This window comes from Mustela erminea, chromosome 14 (assembly GCF_009829155.1).
Source record: "Mustela erminea isolate mMusErm1 chromosome 14, mMusErm1.Pri, whole genome shotgun sequence".
Taxonomy (NCBI): Eukaryota; Metazoa; Chordata; class Mammalia; order Carnivora; family Mustelidae; genus Mustela; species Mustela erminea.
The window spans coordinates 51,995,115-52,015,117 of NC_045627.1; the positions used below are offsets into that span (position 1 = coordinate 51,995,115).

General features: G+C 44.6%; 1 protein-coding gene across 7 annotated transcripts in view; it reads right to left on the bottom strand.

The window, feature by feature from the left end:
* Positions 1-20,003, bottom strand: part of VSTM4 (V-set and transmembrane domain containing 4) — a 101,937-nt gene that overhangs the window by 46,726 nt on the left and 35,208 nt on the right. For all 7 annotated transcript variants that reach the window (XM_032312405.1, XM_032312401.1, XM_032312402.1 and 4 more), the window contains 2 exons: positions 15,379-15,486; positions 5,425-5,458 (listed from right to left, as the gene is read on the bottom strand). In XM_032312405.1, the coding sequence (XP_032168296.1) occupies positions 5,425-5,458; positions 15,379-15,486 (142 nt within the window). The remainder of the gene's footprint in view (positions 1-5,424; positions 5,459-15,378; positions 15,487-20,003) is intronic.

Consider the following 20,003-nt stretch of genomic DNA (forward strand, 5'->3'; position numbering starts at 1 on the left):
GGCTGTATTCAGACTGTTTCCAACTTCTGGTTATTATGAACAAAACAGCTGTGAACAACAGTATGTTTGTGTGTGCATGGACAGATGCTTTTGTTTCTCTGGGGCCGATTTTCTGGGTCCTATGGTGAGTATGTGTTTAATGCTTTAAGAAACTACCAAATTGATTTCCAAAGCGGCTACACCCTTTCACATTTCCACCTGCAACAAACAGGGTTCCAGTTTCTCTACATCCTCACCAACACTGGACATTGTCTTTTTATCGCTCTTAGAGCGGGTATGAATAATGAACATATTTTCATGAACTTGTTAGCCCTTTTGCATATCTTCCTTAGGGACGTATGTACTCAAATTTGTTTTGTCCATTTTAAATTGTGTTATTTGGCATCTTATTATTGAGTTGCAAGAGATATTTCTGTATTTTATCCCAGCATTATTTGTTGAAAAGATGATGCTTTCTCAAAATTTTCTGAATTACTTTGTGAGGGGCTGGTATTATATTTTCCTTTAATTCTTGATATATCTCACCAGTAAAGCAATGTGGGCCTGGGCTTTTCCTGGTTGGAAAGATTTTAGCTAACAATTCAATTTCTTGACTTACTGCAAGTTTATTCACTTTATAGATTCCTTTTTAAATCAATTTTGGTAGTTTGTGTCTTTCTAGGCATTTTTCCATTTTATCTATGTTGTTTAATTTGTTAGAACCAATGTGTTCATAATATTTTCTTATAATCCTTTTAACTTTAGTTGAGTCTGTAATGATTCCTTTTTTTCCTTTTTTCTCTTTTTTTTTTTTTTAATTTTAAATAGGCTCCAAGCCCAGCATGGAGGTCAATGCAGGGCTTGAACTCACAACCCTGAGATCAAGAATTGAGCTTAGATAAGAGCCAAATGTTTAATCGACTGAGCCACCCCAGTGCCCCAGCTATTTCTTTTTTGCTTCCTGATTTGGTAATTGGTTTTTCTTCTTTTTTATTTTCCTGTACAGTCTACTTAAGATCTGTCAATTTTATTGATCTTTTCAAAGAACAAAGTTTGGCTTTATTGATTTTTCTCTGTGCACGTGTGTGTTTTTTCCATGTCATAGATTTCTGTTATGATCTTTATTATACCCTTTCTTCTGCTTACTGTGGATTTCACTTGGTCTTATTTTTCTGGTTAACTATGGTGAAAGCTTAGGTTATTGATTTGAAGTCTTTCTTCTTGTCTAATATAGGCATTTAAAGCCATAATTTTTTCTTGAAACACTGCTTTAGCAGCATCTTGTAAGTTTTGATGTGTTTTGTTTTCATTTGTATTTAATTCAAAATATTTTCTAATTTCTCTTGTAATTTCTTCTTTGTATTATTTAGAAGTGTGTTGTTTTAAATTTTGAAATGTTTGGAAATCTCCCAGATTCCTTTCTGTCATTAATTTCTATTCAATTCTGTTGCTCAGAGAACAACCTTTGTATGATTTCTTACATACATAAAATTGGTAAATTTATGTGGATTTGTTTTGTGGCGTAGATATATGGTCTTTCCTGGTGGATATTCCCAGTGCACTTGACAAGTATGGTATGTGGTCATTGGGTAGAGCATTCCATGTCAAGTAAAATTGCTTGATGTTCTGTGCCCTTGTTGATTTTCTGTCTTGGTGTTCTATCAATTTCTGAGAGTGGACCATTGCAATCTCCAACTATCATTCTAGAATCACCAATTTCATCTTTCCCTTTTCTTTTTTTCTTCATGGATGCTGAGGCTCTGTTGTTAGGCCCATGTTCCTTTATAATTGTTGTACCTTCCTGGTGGTATTAATCCTTCACAATTTGTAATTTCCTTCTTGGTCTCTCGTCCTATTTCTTGTCTTAAAATATATCTTATCCGATATTAATTCAGCTACCATGTCTCTTGCTACTATTTGCACAGTGTTATTCTCTCCTTTGGGTGTTCTCCATACCACTCCCCATGTGTGTTGTCTCAGTGAGAAATACACTTGCCCTGTGACCAAAAGCTCAGACTAGCAGCATTGTTGGCCCTCCTTGCTCAACCTCCCTAAGAAGGTCACCTCCCGGGACACTGCTGCTGAACGTGAGCACTGCACACTGCTCTAAGCCACATGAGCCCCCTTCTAACAACAGAGCATCTGGTGGTCCTCGCAGCACTCCCTGCTCTGAAAGAAGCTCACCAACAAAGCAGGAGGGAAGAGTTTCAGAGCAAACAGAGGCCAAAACCCCACCAGACCCCACTGTCAGCAGCAGCTTAGCAGTTTTTTCAGTATAAAAGGCTCTCCGTTTAGCATACACCTGTGGTCTTCCCAGAGTGTTAGAATAATTATTTTTGTTGATTTGATTCAATTAAAAGCTGCCTTTGTGGGGACAGGCTTTGCTGATGTCTTCACTTGGCCATAGTCAGACATCTCTCCCAGGGACACGAGCATTTGCATTCAGTGCCTATAAGTTCCACAAAGCAGGGATTTCTATCTCTCTTCTTCACTGTTGGTCTACTCCAAACAACTACCTGGTAGGTGGTGAACTCTCAATAAAAGAAGTTTGTATTTTGATTTTAGTAATAGGGTTTCTCTGGATCCCAAACTCAGCAGCAGAAATGCAAAGCAGTCAGGTATACGGACTGTTGGGGCTGTAGAGAGGATCCCCCAGAGACATCCAAATTCACATCCAACTGAAGTATTTATGAAGATAACTGCAGATTCACATACAGTCATAAGAAATAAAGCAGAGATCTTGGGTACACATTACCCATTTCCTCCCAGCAGTCAGTCTCCTAAGAACCAGATATGTGATTCACTGATTTTTCTCTATTGTTTGGCTCTTTTCAATTTCATCAGTTTCTGCTTTGACCTTTATCATTTCATTCTTTTCTTCCTGCTTTGGGTTTATTTTGCTCTTTTCCTAATTTTCTGAGGTGAGACTTCAGATTGTTGATTTGAGGGCTTTCCTAATTCCTAATGCAAGCATTTAAGGCCATACATCTCCCCATTAGCACTGCTTTAAAGGCATCGCACACATTTTGTTGCATTTATTCTTATTTTTGGTCAATACTCTGTATTTTTTTTTATTTCCTCTGAGACTTCCTCTTTGATCCATGCATTATTTTTAAAGTGTGCTGTTTCATTTCCATGTGTTTGTATGAGTTCCATTGCTTTAAGGTTGCTGAGGTTTGTTTTAAAGCCCAACATTTGGTCTAAGATAGGCTAGATCTTATGGCGAATGTTCTGCAGGGGCTAGAAATACACGTGTTCTGCCAGTGGTGGTCCGAGTGTTCAATCTGTATCAATTTGGGCCTGTCCTTGATTGCGGTGTTTAGATCTTCTATACCCTTGCGAATTTCTGTTCAGAAGGTCTCCTGGCTGCTGAGAAGGGGCACTGGAGCTGCCCTCTGTAACTGTGGATTTATCTCTTTCTTCTTTCAGCTCTTTTTTCTTTGCTTTATATACTTGGTAGTTCTCTTGTTTGGTGTGTATACATATATTCAGGGTCTTTATCCTGGTAGATTGATCCTGTCATCATTATCAAATGTCCCTCTTTGTTTCTAGTAAGTATCTCTACTCTAAAGTCTATTTTATCATATTATTAGTCTACCCACTCCAGATTTGTTTTGGTTTTGTTTATAAGGTAGAACTTTTTCCATCCTTTTATTTCAACCTACCTAATTCACCAGGTTTGTAGTGAGTTTCTTGTAAAGAGCATATACACATGTTGTGTGTGTGTGTGCGTGTGCGTGTGTGTGTTTAATCCACTCTGTCAATCTCTGTCATTTGACTAATGTATTTAAACTGTTTAAGTTTTAAACCAGGTAAGAGAAACAGTATGTTAGCAATTAAGTCTGTCATTTTATGATCTGTTTTCTGTTTATTTCCTGTGTTTTTCATTCATCTGTTCCTTTATGTTACTGAAACATATTTTAGGATTCTGTCTTTATTTTTCTATACTGTTTTTGGGTGTATTTTTTTCATAGTCACTTTAATGGTTGCTTTGAGCGTGATAAATAAATGTGTGACTTACCAAATTTCTATCACTTTGAGGGAAGTGTAAAAACCTCACTTCTATTTAGGTGACTTTCCCCTCCCCACTTCTAAATATCTTAATGCTTTTCCTGAGTATCAGATGGTTTTATAATTTTTGTTTTGATTACAAGATATTATTTTTAAAACTCATGAGGAAAAGAATAGCTTACTTATGTACCCATATTTCTGCTCTACTGTTGATCTTCTTCCCTAATGTATCAAGTCTTTCTCTTCTATTTCAAAAATTTATTTTGGCCTTTCTTTTAATGTAGGACCTGTAGTGACAAATTCTTTCAGTTCTCCTTCATCTGAGAATGTCCTTATTTCCCCTTGATTTCTAAAGGACAGTTGGGCTGGATATAGAATTTGTAGTTGACAGTTCTTCTTTTTTGATATTTGAAAATGTGCCACTTCTTGGGCTGCCTGGGTGACTCAGTCAGTTAAATGCTCAACTCTTAATTTGGGTTCAGCTCAGGATCTCAGGGTCGTGAGATCAAGTCCCACATCAGGCTCTGTGCTTAACAAGGAGTCCACTTGCAATTCTCTCTCTCCCTCTCCCCCTCCACCCCTTATCCTGCTCGTGCTCTCTCTCTCCTTTGTTCTCGCCCTAAAATAAATAAATAAATAAATAAAATATTTTAAAGAGAAAATGTACTACTTCTTTCTGCTTTCCATCAATTCCAATGAAAACTGCACTGTCATTCCAATTTGTGTTCCCCATAAGTAATGGATTGTTTCACTCTCATTGCTTTTAAGATTTTTTTTTCTTTGTCTTTCATCATTTTTCTTCTTACCCCCTTTCAGAGTCCTCCTTTGGTTGTCTCTGGCATTATTTTCAGGGTTTATGGTTGTGCTTAGCAAGGAAGAGCAGGGAGAAACTGACCTATGCCATTGTGCCTGAACCAGAAGTCTCAAATTTCTAAACACTATGAATTTGCAATGTCTGCTATAACTGTTATGTTACCTGTGAGGTGTGTTCCACCAGTTAGAAGGCTAGCATCTCAGCACATGTATTTCTAATGGCCACATTCTGCATAGAAGGGCATAGGGCAAGCAGGCACTGGTGGAAGGGAATTAGAAGGATCTGTGGCCAGAAAGCATCAAAGTGCTTCAGTCTAGCTGCTAGCTTCCTCCTACACAGGGGAAACAGTTGTCCAAGAGCAGGTGCCAAGGCTCCTCCAACCGGCATGTTGAACCAGCATGAGTTATATTTTCTCTGGATTCTGGGTGTAAAAACCAGAGCATGGAATCTAGAAGCACGCAAGTGCATGAAGAACACACATTTTTAGGCCAAACTTCAAACTACGATGCAGGTAGTTTGCAGCTAGGTAAAGATACAAATTAAGCCAATTTCGTGGTAATATCAATAGAAAGGAAAATATCAAAGAGTTTCATTTGAAAAAAGAAAGAAAGTATTCCTACCTGTTCTGGGGACATTTCACCAAATAATGTCTCGCTGTAAAATAAAAAGAAATAGAAGATGGTAAATAAATGTTACTTTAGAAGCATGTGCTCCAGGAATCACCAGGGAACGTAGGTACCCAGGCGTTGCCCAGATGTTCGTACAAGCCACTTCTTGGGGCTTTCATACTTATTTTTGGATAAGTAAGCATAACCATAGCACGGATACCACATTGACTTAATACTGTTCCACACCTAGACTGAGCCAGGCATGAACAATATACCCCAGATCTCTTAGTTTGATGACCTAAAACAGTCTTTTTTTTTTTTTTTTCCAAGCCAGGTTGAGGTGGTTCTGATCTGGAAGGTCTTAGAGTAACAATCACCCAACTTGGAAGCTCTGCCTTAGTCAAGAGAAAGCCTTTGGGGACAACCTGTTTCCACTTAGATGCTCCTCTCTGCAAACTGGCATTTTGTTCTCTGATCAACACTCTTCTGGGGGCAGGGGGGTGTGTTGGGAAGACAGTCTTAGACATCCTCCACAGTAGGTCTCATAGTGGAAAAAAAAAAAGATTCTAGCAGCAGAGGAAAAACAAGAAGAACTAGGCAGTTATCCTAATAAGTGGACAATCTAATCTCACAATTGAGTTAACTTCAAATAGAAGCAAAGCCATGGGCTCCGGAGGTGGGTGGTGGATCATTACATTGATGGTCCCAATGAATCGCACCTCCCTGTATCTGTCCACACCGCTGTGAAACTGCTTGACTGCCAGACGTGCTTTGGCCAATGAAACAATAACCAATATGTCACAAGCAAAGGCCTAATCGGCCCCTGTGCTCTGAGGTTTGCTCATTTGTTGTTTCATTGCAGGGAACTCTTCTGCTATCACGTAAAGAAGCCCGGCTAGCCTACTGAGAGATGAGACCATATTGAATAGGCACAAGTCACCCCAGCTGAGGCCCCAGAGCAGCCAGGCCACAGCTCATCCACCAGCAGGCTGCAGCAAAGGAGGGACTTCAGCGAAGACCAGAAAAAATGTTCAGCTAAGCCCAGCCGAAACTGCTGACCGACGGAATTGTGAGCAAATAAAATCCTTTTACTTTTAAGCTGCTACACTTGGCATGATCTGTCCTGCAGGTGACCAGGGTAGGTTCCAGACCAGCATGACAGGGGCTCTGCTTTAGAAAGGGCTTTTTACAATGTCCATGGTCACCAAACTGTGAAAAGAACCAAGATGCCTTTCAACGGACGAATGGATAAGGAAGATGTGGTCCATATAAACTATGGAGTATTATGCCTCCATCAGAAATGAAAACCCAACTTTTGTATCAACATGGATGGGACTGGAAGAGATTATGCTGAGTGAAATAAGTCAAGCAGAGAGAGTCAGTTATCATATGGTTTCACTTACTTATGGAGCATAAGAAATAACACGGAGGACATGGGGAGATGGAGAGGAGAAGGGAGTTGGGGGAAACTGGAGGGGGAGATGAACCATGAGAGACTATGAACTCTGAAAAACAATCTGAGGGTTTTGAAGGGGCGGGGGGTGGGAGGTTAGGTGAGCATGGTGGTGGGTATTACGGAGGGCACGTATTGCATGGAACACGGGGTGTGGTGCAAAAATAATGAATACTGTTATGCTGGAAATAAAAAAAAAAAAAAAAAAGAAAACACTAATTCAAAAAGAAAAAAAAGAAAGGGCTTTTTAGGTTTACCTGTTACTACTCCATTTTAGTGCATAAACTCTTTCTATATCCTATTTACCAAGCACCTACTCTGTTCTGGAAAATTTACAGTCGTAGCAATAATAAAACCGTAATTAGTTTTACGGAACATTTCATGTTCCTGGCCTGACTCTAGGCTTATTAAATAAATCCATGATCATGTGTCTGCGGTTTGCAAACCAGTGGGCAATCCTAGGAAGGGTAGTGTTAAGGAAATCGCTTTCTAGATCTTCACTTAGCCCAGTGTTCTTTCTTCCAGAATTCATTCTCCCAGAACATGCCCGAGCTCTGGCTGCATTCCTTTCCTCCCTCCCCATCACATCACTGTTTCTCTTCACAAAATCAAGGCACACCTCTCACCCATCCTGACTTGTGCTATGGAGGTAAAAAACAGGAGGCACCAAATGAGAAATGATTTGAAAAGTTGGTGCCAGTATTGAGAAAGCATTTGACTAAGGACTGGGCGACTAAAGCTTTCACCAGCAGAGAGTCTTCCAATATTTTGCTTTCGACAAGGATTAAATAATGACCTAATCCAGTTGTCAGCTGGTCAAGTATTAAAAATAATTTTCAATGACAGATCATATACCCTTGTGTGAATCTGCCTAATAACAGAATTCAACACCATTTCTATTCTTAGTAATGGAATTCAGCCTCTGTTCTCTACTTTAAAAAGTAGGAATAGAAGTGATGCTGAATTTCGTTATTAAGCAGATTCACACAAAGGGAATATGAACTAAAAGAAAAATTTACTTTAATAAAAATACATTTCCAAAAAAAGATCTTCTATGACTGATTATCTAAATTGATAATATCTATGGGGTTTTGATTAATTTTATATTCATTTTCCAAATCTTATTGATTGTTCAATATTAATAACAACAGAAAAAATTTAATACCTAGAAACTTATGGAATAAGGAAATTTAAAAACTCTTAATTTAAATTTTTATACACATTATTTTTACAGAGAAGTGTAAACAAAAATAAATCCATTAAAGTGGGATCAAATTTTGTGGGGAAAGTAGAGTGAAAATAAAAGTTCAAGGAGAAAAAGGAACAATATACAATTTCTAATAGCTGAAGCATGTTCACAGTCTTTTTAAATAAAGAGAGGTAGTTATGAAATTCATAACATTTAGATGTGAAAGAGATTGAAACACTTTGTTTTAAGATGTCCATATTTGTGATGCCCTAGAAATTACCTCCTTTGCAACAATTTACACTTATGATCAAAAAATTTAGACATCAACAAAAAATGTTCAAGGATGCATAGTTTTTGAAATGCTTATAGGTGCTTTGCAAGCAAAAATGTTTGAAGACCACGAATTTGCACTTGAATTTAATCTTCACAAAAACTTTGTTATGCACGTAATTCTATGGTGGAGGGCACTGAGGCACAGAAAGGTTAATGACCTTGCCCAAGATCACACAGCTAATGTTAGGGGCTGAGCTGCATCCTTACTATGCTGAAGCCTAAAACCCAACACATCAGAATGTGACTGTAGTTGGAGGTGAGGCCTTTAAACAGGTGATTCAGTTAAGATGAGGTCACTGGGGGTGGGCCCTAATCTAAAATGACTGATGTCCTTCTAAGACAAGATTAGGAAACAGGTGCAGAGGAAAGACCGTGTGAAGATACCGGGAGAAGACAGCCACCTATAAGCTTTACTATGGCAGCCAAGCAAACCAACACACCTAGGAAGGGGCAACACTGGGCAGCCTGACTCTAGAGCCCTCTTGTAACTACTCCTCACCATTCTCAGAGATACTGGGTGGCTGGTATCAGAGCTCCTTATAGACGTAGAGAGTCAGTCTCAGGAGAGATGGCTGGCCCACTGTGCCACAGCTGGGCAGGGCAGAGCTGGGGCTGGAGTCTTAGGGAATCCATGCATTGGCCTCTACTTTGGGAAATCCAGTCCAGGGACAGTGAGGTGAGCAGCCTGGAGATCAGGAAGCCAGGGAGCCGGAGGGCAGGCCAGGGCGACTTGTAATCGTTGGCTGCAGGAGAATGGGCTGACTCAGAAAGACCAGGGGCCCAGAGAGGATGGTTAGTGCCCGGCACAAAATATGCCCCTCGGCCAGCACTTGCTGACTGATGCTTATGATGTCTCAGACCAGAAAACACATGGCTGATGCTCCTTTAAGGCTGAGGGACTGCCAGGGAACCAAAAGTAATCCATACCAAACGTAAGACCTATACACATCAGAGACATAGCCCTGGCACAGAGTCACCTTTAAATATATGGAACTTCATCAGCTCTGACTCCCAGGAAGCAGAGCCTATAAGATAAGCATTTCAGTACAGAGTGTCTGTGTGATGGGATCCCAGCAAACCCACTGGAGAGTGGGGAAGTGAGAACAGCAAGAAAGGAAGCCAATAAGGGGGGGTCCTGGAGCCCGTCGCCATTGTGGGCCATGACCTTGCACCCAGCATACTTGACCGGGGGCTCCTGGCCCCACACAAATGCAACAGACTGCACAGAAATGAAAACTCAGGACAGTGTTCTTTTTCAGTGGTGATCTTGTGATCTTTAGGACTTGGAAGACTAAAAGGAAAAGACAGTTTTTCTCACCTCCTGGCAGAAATGTGTGTGTGAGCTGGGGCTTCCCTTTCTCTGCCACCTCAGCCTGAGCCACACTGCTCCCAGCCCCCACCTCATAGCCAAATTTCCCAGATGACCTGTTCAGGCTGAAGACTGTCATCCCCATCTGGGCCCATCTCAGCCACCACTACCACCCCCAGACGGGTGATTTGGAGAGGAGGTAGCCACGCTCCCCCATCCTATCAGGCTCTGTACCAGTGTTGAAGCCTCAAGGTCAAGGCCTGACCCTCCCCTAACTTTCCTCTAATTTGCCTGCACTCTCTCCCAACCCAGGCCTTGCAGAGACGCTGAGGTAGGACCTGTAGATAATTCTGCTCTGCTCCCCAAGCATCTCTTGCACCGTGCAAGGACTGTAACAGCCCCTGCAAAAGGTCCCATGCAACTGCCGAAGGAGCAAGAGTGACTGAGCACAGTGCTCTCCCAGCCCCCTGCCCCCCCCACCCCCGCCCAGCTCCGCAGGGACAGACAGCCCAGCAGCTTGGAAAAGGACATCTGCACTTCCCTGTGGGGAGAGATAAGCCCAGGGTTGTGCCCCGCTTCCTGCCAGCCCTTCCCTTTACACGGGACTGTGCTCCCATCACGTCACATCCAAAACCCCAGCCCCTGCCAGGAAGCAGACCTGCCCTAACAGTGTTTCGGCGCTGGCTCAGTCACAAGGCCAGGTGAAGCCATTTCCCTTGGGCACCAAGTGGTAAGCTGAGAAGGAGAATGGGGTTTCCTATCGCCTGTCCTCTTGCTACAGGGAGCTATTTCATGACCACGTGAAAAGCACTGATGGAAAACACCAGCACATAAAGTTGTGGGTCTAGAAACTGGTCTCATATGGAAGCCGTGGGCCCCAGGTGGCTACCTCTCACTCGAAATACGCCTAGTCCCAAGGAAGATGTGCTGGAAGTATGAGATCATGCTGGATTTCAGCCTCAGCATGAACAAAGGAAGGTAAAATATCTCATTCTGAATCTTTATATTGATACTTGTTGAAATGCTATTTTAGATATATTTTAAACAAAAGAGTTGTTTTTTTTTTTTAAACCTCTTTACTCTGTTAATGCGACTACTAAGAAAATGTCCAACGACATGTGTGTGCTAGGATTCTGGCACAGCAAGTGCCCAGCTAGACTGAGACGTCACAGAGACCAGCGATAAAGGCATTAAGGCCGTCTCCTTCATCTGGTCCTACTGTGCCTTCAAACTGCCCTTGTACGAGCTCAGACAGGGAAGCCTGGGGGATTGCTGGAGACAATATTTGGGAGCTCTGCTTGCCCTCACTTCCAGGATGGCTGATCCCACAGTCACCGTGACCGTGCTGGAAGGATGTGGTTTGGAAACTGAGCTGCAGGCTTTGGAAGGTGCTCTCCAGAACTGCCCGCGCCAGGACCGGTGGCCACACCACCCTGGGAAAAGCATCCCCAGGAGCCACGCAAGTAAGAAAAACTCTTATCCCCATTTTATAGTGAAGACCCTTGGGGACGCAGGATGTCTACTCGGGGCCTAAGAAGACCCACTCTGTAAGTAAAGGAGCTTGAATCCAGGCTCTGGGTCCCAGGCTCTTGGCATTAGGCTCCTGGGGAGGCTGACAAGCATCCATGCAGGGAGGATGGGTCCCCTTCCCAAGATGGCAGTGGGCCCACAAGAGCCAGCCAACCTTCCCACGTGCTCTGAAGACCAACTCTGCATCTAAGAAGTATACGACGAGGAGAGCTCATGCTAGGGATTGTCCAAGTGTCCGCGACAGCAGGCAGGTGAGCCAATCAACTTCTCCAAGGCCCCAGGGTCACCTCTCTGCTCCTCACCCACAGCCACCCCTGACTCCATGCTTTGAGCCTCCTCCCTGCACTGAGCGTGGCTGTGACAGGGACGTACCCCACACACACACCTTCTTCCTGGGGATACAGCTCATAGGCCCTCTGGCCTCATCCCCTGGGGAAGCAGGGAGAACAAGCCTGCGCAGGGGAACGTGGGGGTCTCGCAAATTCTAAGAAGCCCTGGCTCCAGGGCTAGGGTTCTAGCACAGCAGTGTCAACTAGACCAAGATGTCACAGAGAGTAGCGACAAAGGTGTTAAGGCCATCTCCTTCCGTCTGGTCCTACTTTGCCTTCAAACTGCCCTTGTAAGAGCTCAGACAGGGAAGGCTGGGGGATTGCTAGAGCCCTCTCAAAGCAGCAAGTCTGGGCTCATTTCCAAACAAGTAAAAGCCACAGGAAAGTACTGTGCTTGAGGAGTAACTCAGGGACTGGTCCTGGGCCACCAGGACTGGTGTTTTCCACGGTGATTCAGAGCCGCAGAGCCCCTGGGACAAAGCTGCAAGCACCCAGGCACTAAGAGCCAGGACAAAGAGTCACAGCTCAGGAGGAAAGTGCAAAGCAAGGAACCCATGGGTGCAATTAACGGCAGCTCACGAGAACAAGGAGCACCCCAGGAAAACAAGGCAGCGCGAGGCGGGGTGAGGGCCAAGCAACGGGAATGGAGAGAGAGAAGGACGCTGGCTGCTGGCCCCCCAGCTTCCAGGCTGGGCTTTGTTTACCTCAGGCAGCCTCCAGGGGATGGCACCGGGAGTGGGGACAGCTACTCTGATACCCTCTTTGAGGAAGATCCAGGGCAAGGAGCGGGAGAGCCGGTGCTGGGCTCCCCTCCGTTTTCCCTGTGTCTGTGAGCAGCCAGGATGCTCTGAGGTTCTCAGCCGGGCAAGAGAGCTTGGCTTTCCTCCATGTGGCCAGGACGCAGAAGGCCCAACCCACACACAGTGACACAGAAAACCCAGAAACTGTCCACGTAACAAGGGGGTCTGGGTCCGATTGTATTTTTGTGGGCACAGGCAGCTCATCTCATCTCTGAGTTTCATTTCAAGATGGTAATGGGATCCTTTCAAAATATTTCGTATAAAAGACAGGTACAGAGGAGGACAGGGTTCAGAAGAACCAGCTCTAAGGCCTTGCCACTTGAAGCGTGGCGTCTCACAGGTAACCGTGGCCCCGCCATGATCTCATGAGAAGTACTCAGTCAGAATGTTCATTTGAGCAGGCTTCCTGGTGAACACCCTGCTCCTTGAGGTTCGGGCAGCGCTGTGCTAAGGCTCCGAGGTCCAGGTGAGGGGTAACCCTGGCCCCACCCTGCACAGTCCCCTGTCCCCAGCCCTGTGGTGGCTGGGAGGCACCTGGCTGCTAGCGTCCCTTAGGGCAGGACCCGCCCAGCCAGGGCCACAGAAGGCCAGCCTGCTGGAATAAAGCAGAGCTCCCTAGGGACTAACGGGAGCGATACCTGCTGTTTGGAAAGGACCTTGGCAGGAACCGCCGTGAAGGCTGAAAGAAAATTCCTTGGCAAGCCTGGCTCCCAGATGGCGAAGCTCTCCTCGATAGAAATTTCCTCAGAATCAGGCTGAGCTTGGGCTCTGCCATACCCCTTTCAGGACTTTCTCAAGCTTCTCCACTGAGTCCTCTCTCGCAAACGCAAGCAGTAGGGACTAGTGGTGAGGATTACACAGGATTGTGGAGCCACTGAGCAGTGCGGCCCCTGTGAAGCTCCTGGAAGCTCAGTGGGACTTTGGGACACTGCACAGGTGCACACGAGGCTGTCTGGGCTGGCTCTGGGGGTAGGGGGGTAAGGGCGACTGGGATCGGGTTCTCGGGGGCTCAGTGTGAGGCACGGCACGTACTTTGGCAGTCTGCTTTGTTGGCTCTGGAGGAGATGGATGTCTCCTGAACTAACTACTTTGCTTTGTTTCCCCGATCCTGCCTACCAACTACCAGAGCCAGCAGCTCAAGGCACGCTGCTCTGTCCTGCTCCCAAACCCAGGCAGAGGTGCCTTTGGAGCAAAACAGGCTTAGAGACTGCTTATGGGGCTTCCAAACTCCAACAGCTGGGAGCAAAGCAGCTGGGAAACAAACACATTTGTCCCCCACTTGCTGAGCAGCTGTCATAAGCCAAATTCCAAGGAGAATGGATCAGATGACGGGCCTGTGCCTTCCTCGCTATTCTCTTGAAGGGCAGCGAAGGCATCTGTACGTGTCCCACAAGCTCACAGGCGTAGGCAAGGGTTTGCAACAGGAGGAAAGCTTGGGCACTCTTGATGTGGTAGGTGGAGGCTGCAGAGGAAGGCTCTCCGGCTCAGCTGAGAGACCGCAGAGAGCACTGCGGGAAGGGTACAGCCCATGAAAGATCCGCCATAGGCCTGGGTGTGCTGGGTGTCTCTGTGTCCCTCTCCATCGTGACTGGCCAGGAGGCTGACCTCCACACCCTGCCCTCTGGCTCCTGGTTGGTGAGAGCCCAGCAAAGCAGCAGCAGGACATGAGAGCAGAGGAATGAGTGCTCCCGGCTCCCTCCCTGCTGCCTCCTGGTATGGCGTTGCCTGGGTCCCTCTTCTAAGGCTCCTGCTGGTGACACTTGTCCCACAGCGGTAGCTCTTGCAAGTCCCAGGAGCCTCTCCTGCCCTCGTCTCCTAACTCTGCAATGGCAACAGCTTCCTGCAGGCTGGTCCCCGAGTGCACCCCCACCCTCCCTGAGCCTTGCCTGCACCTTGACGGAGAAGCCCTCTGGAAGCATGGCTCCGTCTCCCTGTTCAAGCGTTCCCATACACTGCGACCACCCAGTCTAACACTTCCCAGGTTTGTGACCTTTGTGACTGATGCATAATGCTAACCATGTGTCATTGACACTGACAAGAGTCGGAATGTGTTAAAGGTTTTGTTGCTGTTGTTGTTGAACTTTAGCCTCTCAATAATCCCATGGGACTGGACACATTACTTCTTTCCCATTACTCAGATGGGAAAGGTGAGGCTCAGCAGGTAGGTCATCAGCTGGTAAATGAAGAGCAGCCATCTAAACCAGAGCCGGTCTAATTCCAGAGCCCAGCTGTCACCCACATCATCTCGGGGAGCTACAGCGTCCACACCTGCTTCGGAAATGCAGACGGTGTGCAGGGAGGGTATTTCGGAGGAAGCATACAGGCTCCAGTGGAAACGAGACATTAAGGCTTGCTGAGAGGTGGGGACTGCAGTGGAAAAGCAGCCCGGGCAGCCTGCATAGGGAGGTAAGAGTCGGAGTCCCCAGAACTATAATCATTAAGAGAGAAAGAGCAGAGCAGGACGGGGCTGAGGACAGATCCAGGCCAGTAGGGATTCTGACAGGGAAGGAGATGGAAGTGACCCACCCCCCACCCCCCAGGCTGGGCGTAGCCTTCCTGACCCCACCTGCCTGCCGGGCACCAGGCCCTGGGCCAGTACTATAATTAAATAATGAACACTCAAAACCGCACGCCGTCTGAGGAAGGCAGTGTCCACCCCAGTTCGTTTCATAGATGAAGACAGTGAAGCCCAAGGTGGTTAAGGAACATGTCTAAAACCAGTCAAATCCAGGTTCATCTGACCCCATAGCCCCGTCTGGGCGAATGACAGAGAGAAGGGCCACCGCCTCGGAGACCGCGGAAGGAAGGGATTTGAGAAAAAGAGAAATTTCAACGCGGGCACAACTGATTTTAGCAGAGTAAGGGGGACACATCTCCTCACTCGCTGTACTCACCCGTCACAGGGACATAATCCCTGACTCACGATGCATTTTTCAAACAAGGTTATACTTTGCCCAGCATCTTCCCCCGTCTGTGGTTTGGTTGTGCTCCTGTTCCAGACATGACCTTATCGGTCCTCTTACCTCTGGCTTTCCTCTTGCTAAACACAGACTGCCAGATGATGGTCAGGGTGAAGAGGAGGACACTGAGGATTCCCACGCAGCACACGAGAACAGCGTAGATGTAGAGATCTGAAGGCAAAGACACAGTGGTATCAAATAAGATCAACTTCATACATTACCAAAAATCAGTCCAAAATAAACCACAAGCCTACACAGAAAATACAACCTAGAAAAATTTAGGGGAGAAAATAGGAGGAAAATCTTTGGGATCTAGGACTAAGCAGAGAAATTTTTTTATAAATGTATTTTTTAAGGACTTCATTTGTTTGTCAGAGAGAGAGAGAGAGAGCGCGCACAAGCAGGGCAAGTGGGAGGCCGAGGGAGAGACAGACTCCCTGCTGAGCAAGGAACCCGATATGGGACTCGATCCCAGGACCCTGGGATCATGACCTGAGCCGAAGGCAGACACTTAACCGACTGAGCTCCCCAGGCGACCATAAGCAGAGAATTTTTACACTTCACACTAACATCATGTATATAGAGAAAATTTGATCAACTTGATTTCATCATAATTAAAAACTTCTCTTTTGTAAACACCTGTATGAAGAGGATGAAAAGACAAGCTACGGACTGGGAGGAAACATTTGTAACTGTATATCCAACAAAGGACTTGTATGTAAAATACAAAGAACTCTCAAAACACAACAGTAAAAAAATGAACAACCAATCCTATTAGGAAATGAGCAGAACCAGAGACATTTCACTAAAGAGAACATACAGGAGGCAAATAAGTTCATGAGAAGATGTTCAACTTCCTCAGTCATTCGAGAAGTACAAATTTAAACCACGCCGAGATATCTCACACACCCATCAAAACCAATAAAATAAAAAATAGCGACAATACCAAGTGTCGGGAAGGCTATGAATAAACTGGGTCACTGGAGACCAGTTTGCTGGTGAGAATATAAAATGGTACAGCCACTCCAGAAAACAGTTTCATAAAAGATACACCTACAAATTCCCTTCAACTCAGCAACTGCTCTGGGACAAATGCCCTCAGAGAAATGAAAACTTCAGTTCACACAAAATCGCAGCTTTATTTGCATTAACCCAAAACTGGCACCTGCCCAGATGTCCTTCAGGAGGTGAACGGCTCAACAAACTGTGCTCATACACACCACGGGCTACTAAGGGATGCAGCAATCTGGAACTTCCGGAGAATGATGCTAAATGCGGGGGTGGGGGTTGGGGGGCAGAAATCCCAGAAGGCTACATACTGTATGATTTTATTTATATAATGGCAAAATTACAGAAATGGAGAACAGATTAATGATTGCCAGAGGTTAAGCAGCAAGTAGCTGATAGGAGGAACCTGGGTTTGGCTCTAAGAAACATTTGTGGGGAGGGGAATGTTCTGTATTTTGGGTGTATCAATGTCAACATCCTGGTTGCTGGGTTTTACTAGAGTTTTGCACGATGTTACCATTGGGAGAAACTGGGTTAAGGGCACAAATGGGTACAGGGGATCCCTGTATCGTTTTTTAGAAATACATGCTAATCTACAATTATGTCCATTCTTTTTCATGATCATCTTTGTCTCAGTCACTTTTGCCATTATAACAAAATACCATCGACTGAGCAGTTTTTTGTTTTTGTTTTCTAAGATTTTATTTATTTATTTGACAGACAGAGATCAGAAGCAGGCAGAGAGAGAGGAGGAAGTAGGCTCCCCACTGAGCCGAGAGCCCAATGTGGAACTCAATCCCAGGACCCTGGGATCATGACCTCAGCCGAAGGCAGAGGCTTTAACCCACTGAGCCACCCAGGTACCCCTGACTGAGCAGTTTAAACAATAAACATACACTTCCCACAGGAGCAAGATGCTGGCAGAACTGGTAACTGGTAAGAGTTCCCTTTCTGGTTTGTAGACATTTCTTCTTGGTGTCCTCACATGGCAGAGAACAGAGAGACACCAAGCAAGCTCTCATGAGGTCTCGTCTTAGAAGGACAAATAATCCTATTCAGAAGGCTCCAATCTCATGACATCATCACTTCCCAAAGGCCCCACCTCCTAATACGGTCTTATTAGGGGCTAGGATTTCAACATGTGAATTTGGGTTGAACACCAACCTTGAGCCCTTAATAACATACATCCTCATTTCCTAAACTCCTATGATCAACTTCATCACCAATCTGATTGATCAAATGCCAACTGCTCAGAAAGGCAAAGGGAAGCCAAAAGCATCGTTTAACCCTTCTCTGCCGCAAAAAGCTACAGATGTTTGAACTCGGCAAAATGTTTCCCTACCCACTTAAATGTCTTGAGCCAACAGACGTTCATTATCAGCCATGTTCAGCACTCTCCTAAGTACAAGAAATAGAACAATGGACATTTTAAAGTTTCATCAAGAAATCAGAGAATTCCATGGCATTTGTAACAACAGAAGGGTGTGCCCAGTGCCAGAAACACACAGAGAAGGAACTCAACCAGTCTGAGGAGGTCACACGGAACTTCAAAGAGGACTGGAGCTCTGTGCTGAGTCATATTTAAGAAAACACAGAAGAAGCGCCTGAGTGGCTCAGTAGTATGCCTTTGCTTCAGGTCATGGTCCCGCGGTCCTGGGATCGAGCCTCGCATCAGGCTCCCTGCTCAGCAGGAAGCCTGCTTCTCCCTCTCCCTCTCCCACTCCTCCTGCTTGTTTCCTCTCTCAGTGTGTTTCTCTCTGTCAAGTAAATAAATAAAATCTTTAAAAAAAAAAACACAGAAAATGCAAAAATGTATAGAAAGAATAAAAATACAGAGAGAAACAGAGTGAAAAAAACGTATTAGATTAATAGAAGTGGCTTCATGGGGACTTATTACTGATCACACAAAGTGTTTCTAACTGCTCCCTATAATAAATGAGGAGGATGAACATTTACAGACTCAACCCTTAACACACCGCTCAAATTAGTTTTTTTTTAATTTTTTTTTATTTTCAGCATAACAGTATTCATTATTTTTGCACCACGCCCAGTGCTCCATGCAATCCGTGCCCTCTATAATACCCACCAGCTGGTACCCCAACCTCCCACCCCCCGCCCCTTCAAAACCCTCAGATTGTTTTTCAGAGTCCATAGTCTCTCATGGTTCACCTCCCCTTCCAATTTCCCCCAACTCCCTTCTCCTCTCTAACTTCCCATGTCCTCCATGCTATTTGTTATGCTCCACAAATAAGTGAAACCATATGATAATTGACTCTCTCTGCTTGACTTATTTCACTCAGCATAATCTCTTCCAGCCCCGTCCATGTTGCTACAAAAGTTGGGTATTCATCCTTTCTGATGGAGGCATAATACTCCATAGTGTATATGGACCACATCTTCCTTATCCATTCGTCCACTGAAAGGCATCTTGGTTCTTTCCACAGTTTGGCGACTGTGGCCATTGCTGCTATAAACATTGGGGTACAGATGGCCCTTCTTTTCACTACATCTGTATCTTTGGGGTAAATACCCAGGAGTGCAATTGCAGGGTCATAGAGGAGTTCTATTTTTAATTTCTTGAGGAATCTCCACACTGTTCTCCAAAGAGGCTGCACCAACTAGCATTCCCACCAACAGTGGAAGAGGGTTCCCCTTTCTCCACATCCCCTCCAACACATGTTGTTTCCTGTCTTGCTAATTTTGGCCATTCTAACTGGTGTAAGGTGGTATCTCAATGTAGTTTTAATTTGAATCTCCCTGACAGCTAGTGATGATGAACATTTTTTCATGTGTCTGATAGCCATTTGTATGTCTTTATTGGAGAAGTGTCTGTCCATATCTTCTGCCCATTTTTTGATATGATTATCTGTTTTGTGTGTGTTGAGTTTGAGGAGTTCATTATAGATCCTGGATATCAACCTTTTGTCTGTACTATCATTTGCAAATATCTTCTCCCATTCCGTGGGTTGCCTCTTTGTTTTCTTGACTGTTTCCTTGAACTACAGAACACTCATGAAAGAAATTGAAGAAGACACAAAAAGATGGAAGACCATTCTATGCTCTTGGATCGGAAGAATAAACATTGTTAAAATGTCTATACTGCCTAGAGCAATCTATACTTTTAATGCTATTCCGATCAAAATTCCACCAGTATTCTTCAAAGAGCTGGAGCAAATAATCCTAAAATTTGTATGGAATCAGAAGAGACCCCAAATCGCTAAGGAAATGTTAAAAAACAAAAATAAAATGTGGGGCATCACGTTACCTGATTTCAAGCTTTACTACAAAGCTGTGATCACCAAGACAGCATGGTACTGGCATAAAAACAGAAACATAGACCAGTGGAACAGAGTAGAGAGCCCAGATATGGACCCTCATCTCTATGGTCATATAATCTTCGACAAAACAGGAAAAAATATACAGTGGGAAAAAGACAGTCTCTTCAATAAATGGTGCTGGGCAGCTATATGTAGAAGAATGAAACTCGACCATTCTCTTACACTGTACAAAAAGATAAACTCAAAATGGATAAAAGACCTCGATGTGAGACAGGAATCCATCAGAATCCCAGAGGAGAACATAGGCAGTAATCTCTTCGATATCAGCCACAGCAACCTCTTTCAAGATATGTCTCCAAAGGCAAAGGAAACAAAAGCGAAGATGAACTTTTGGGACTTCAT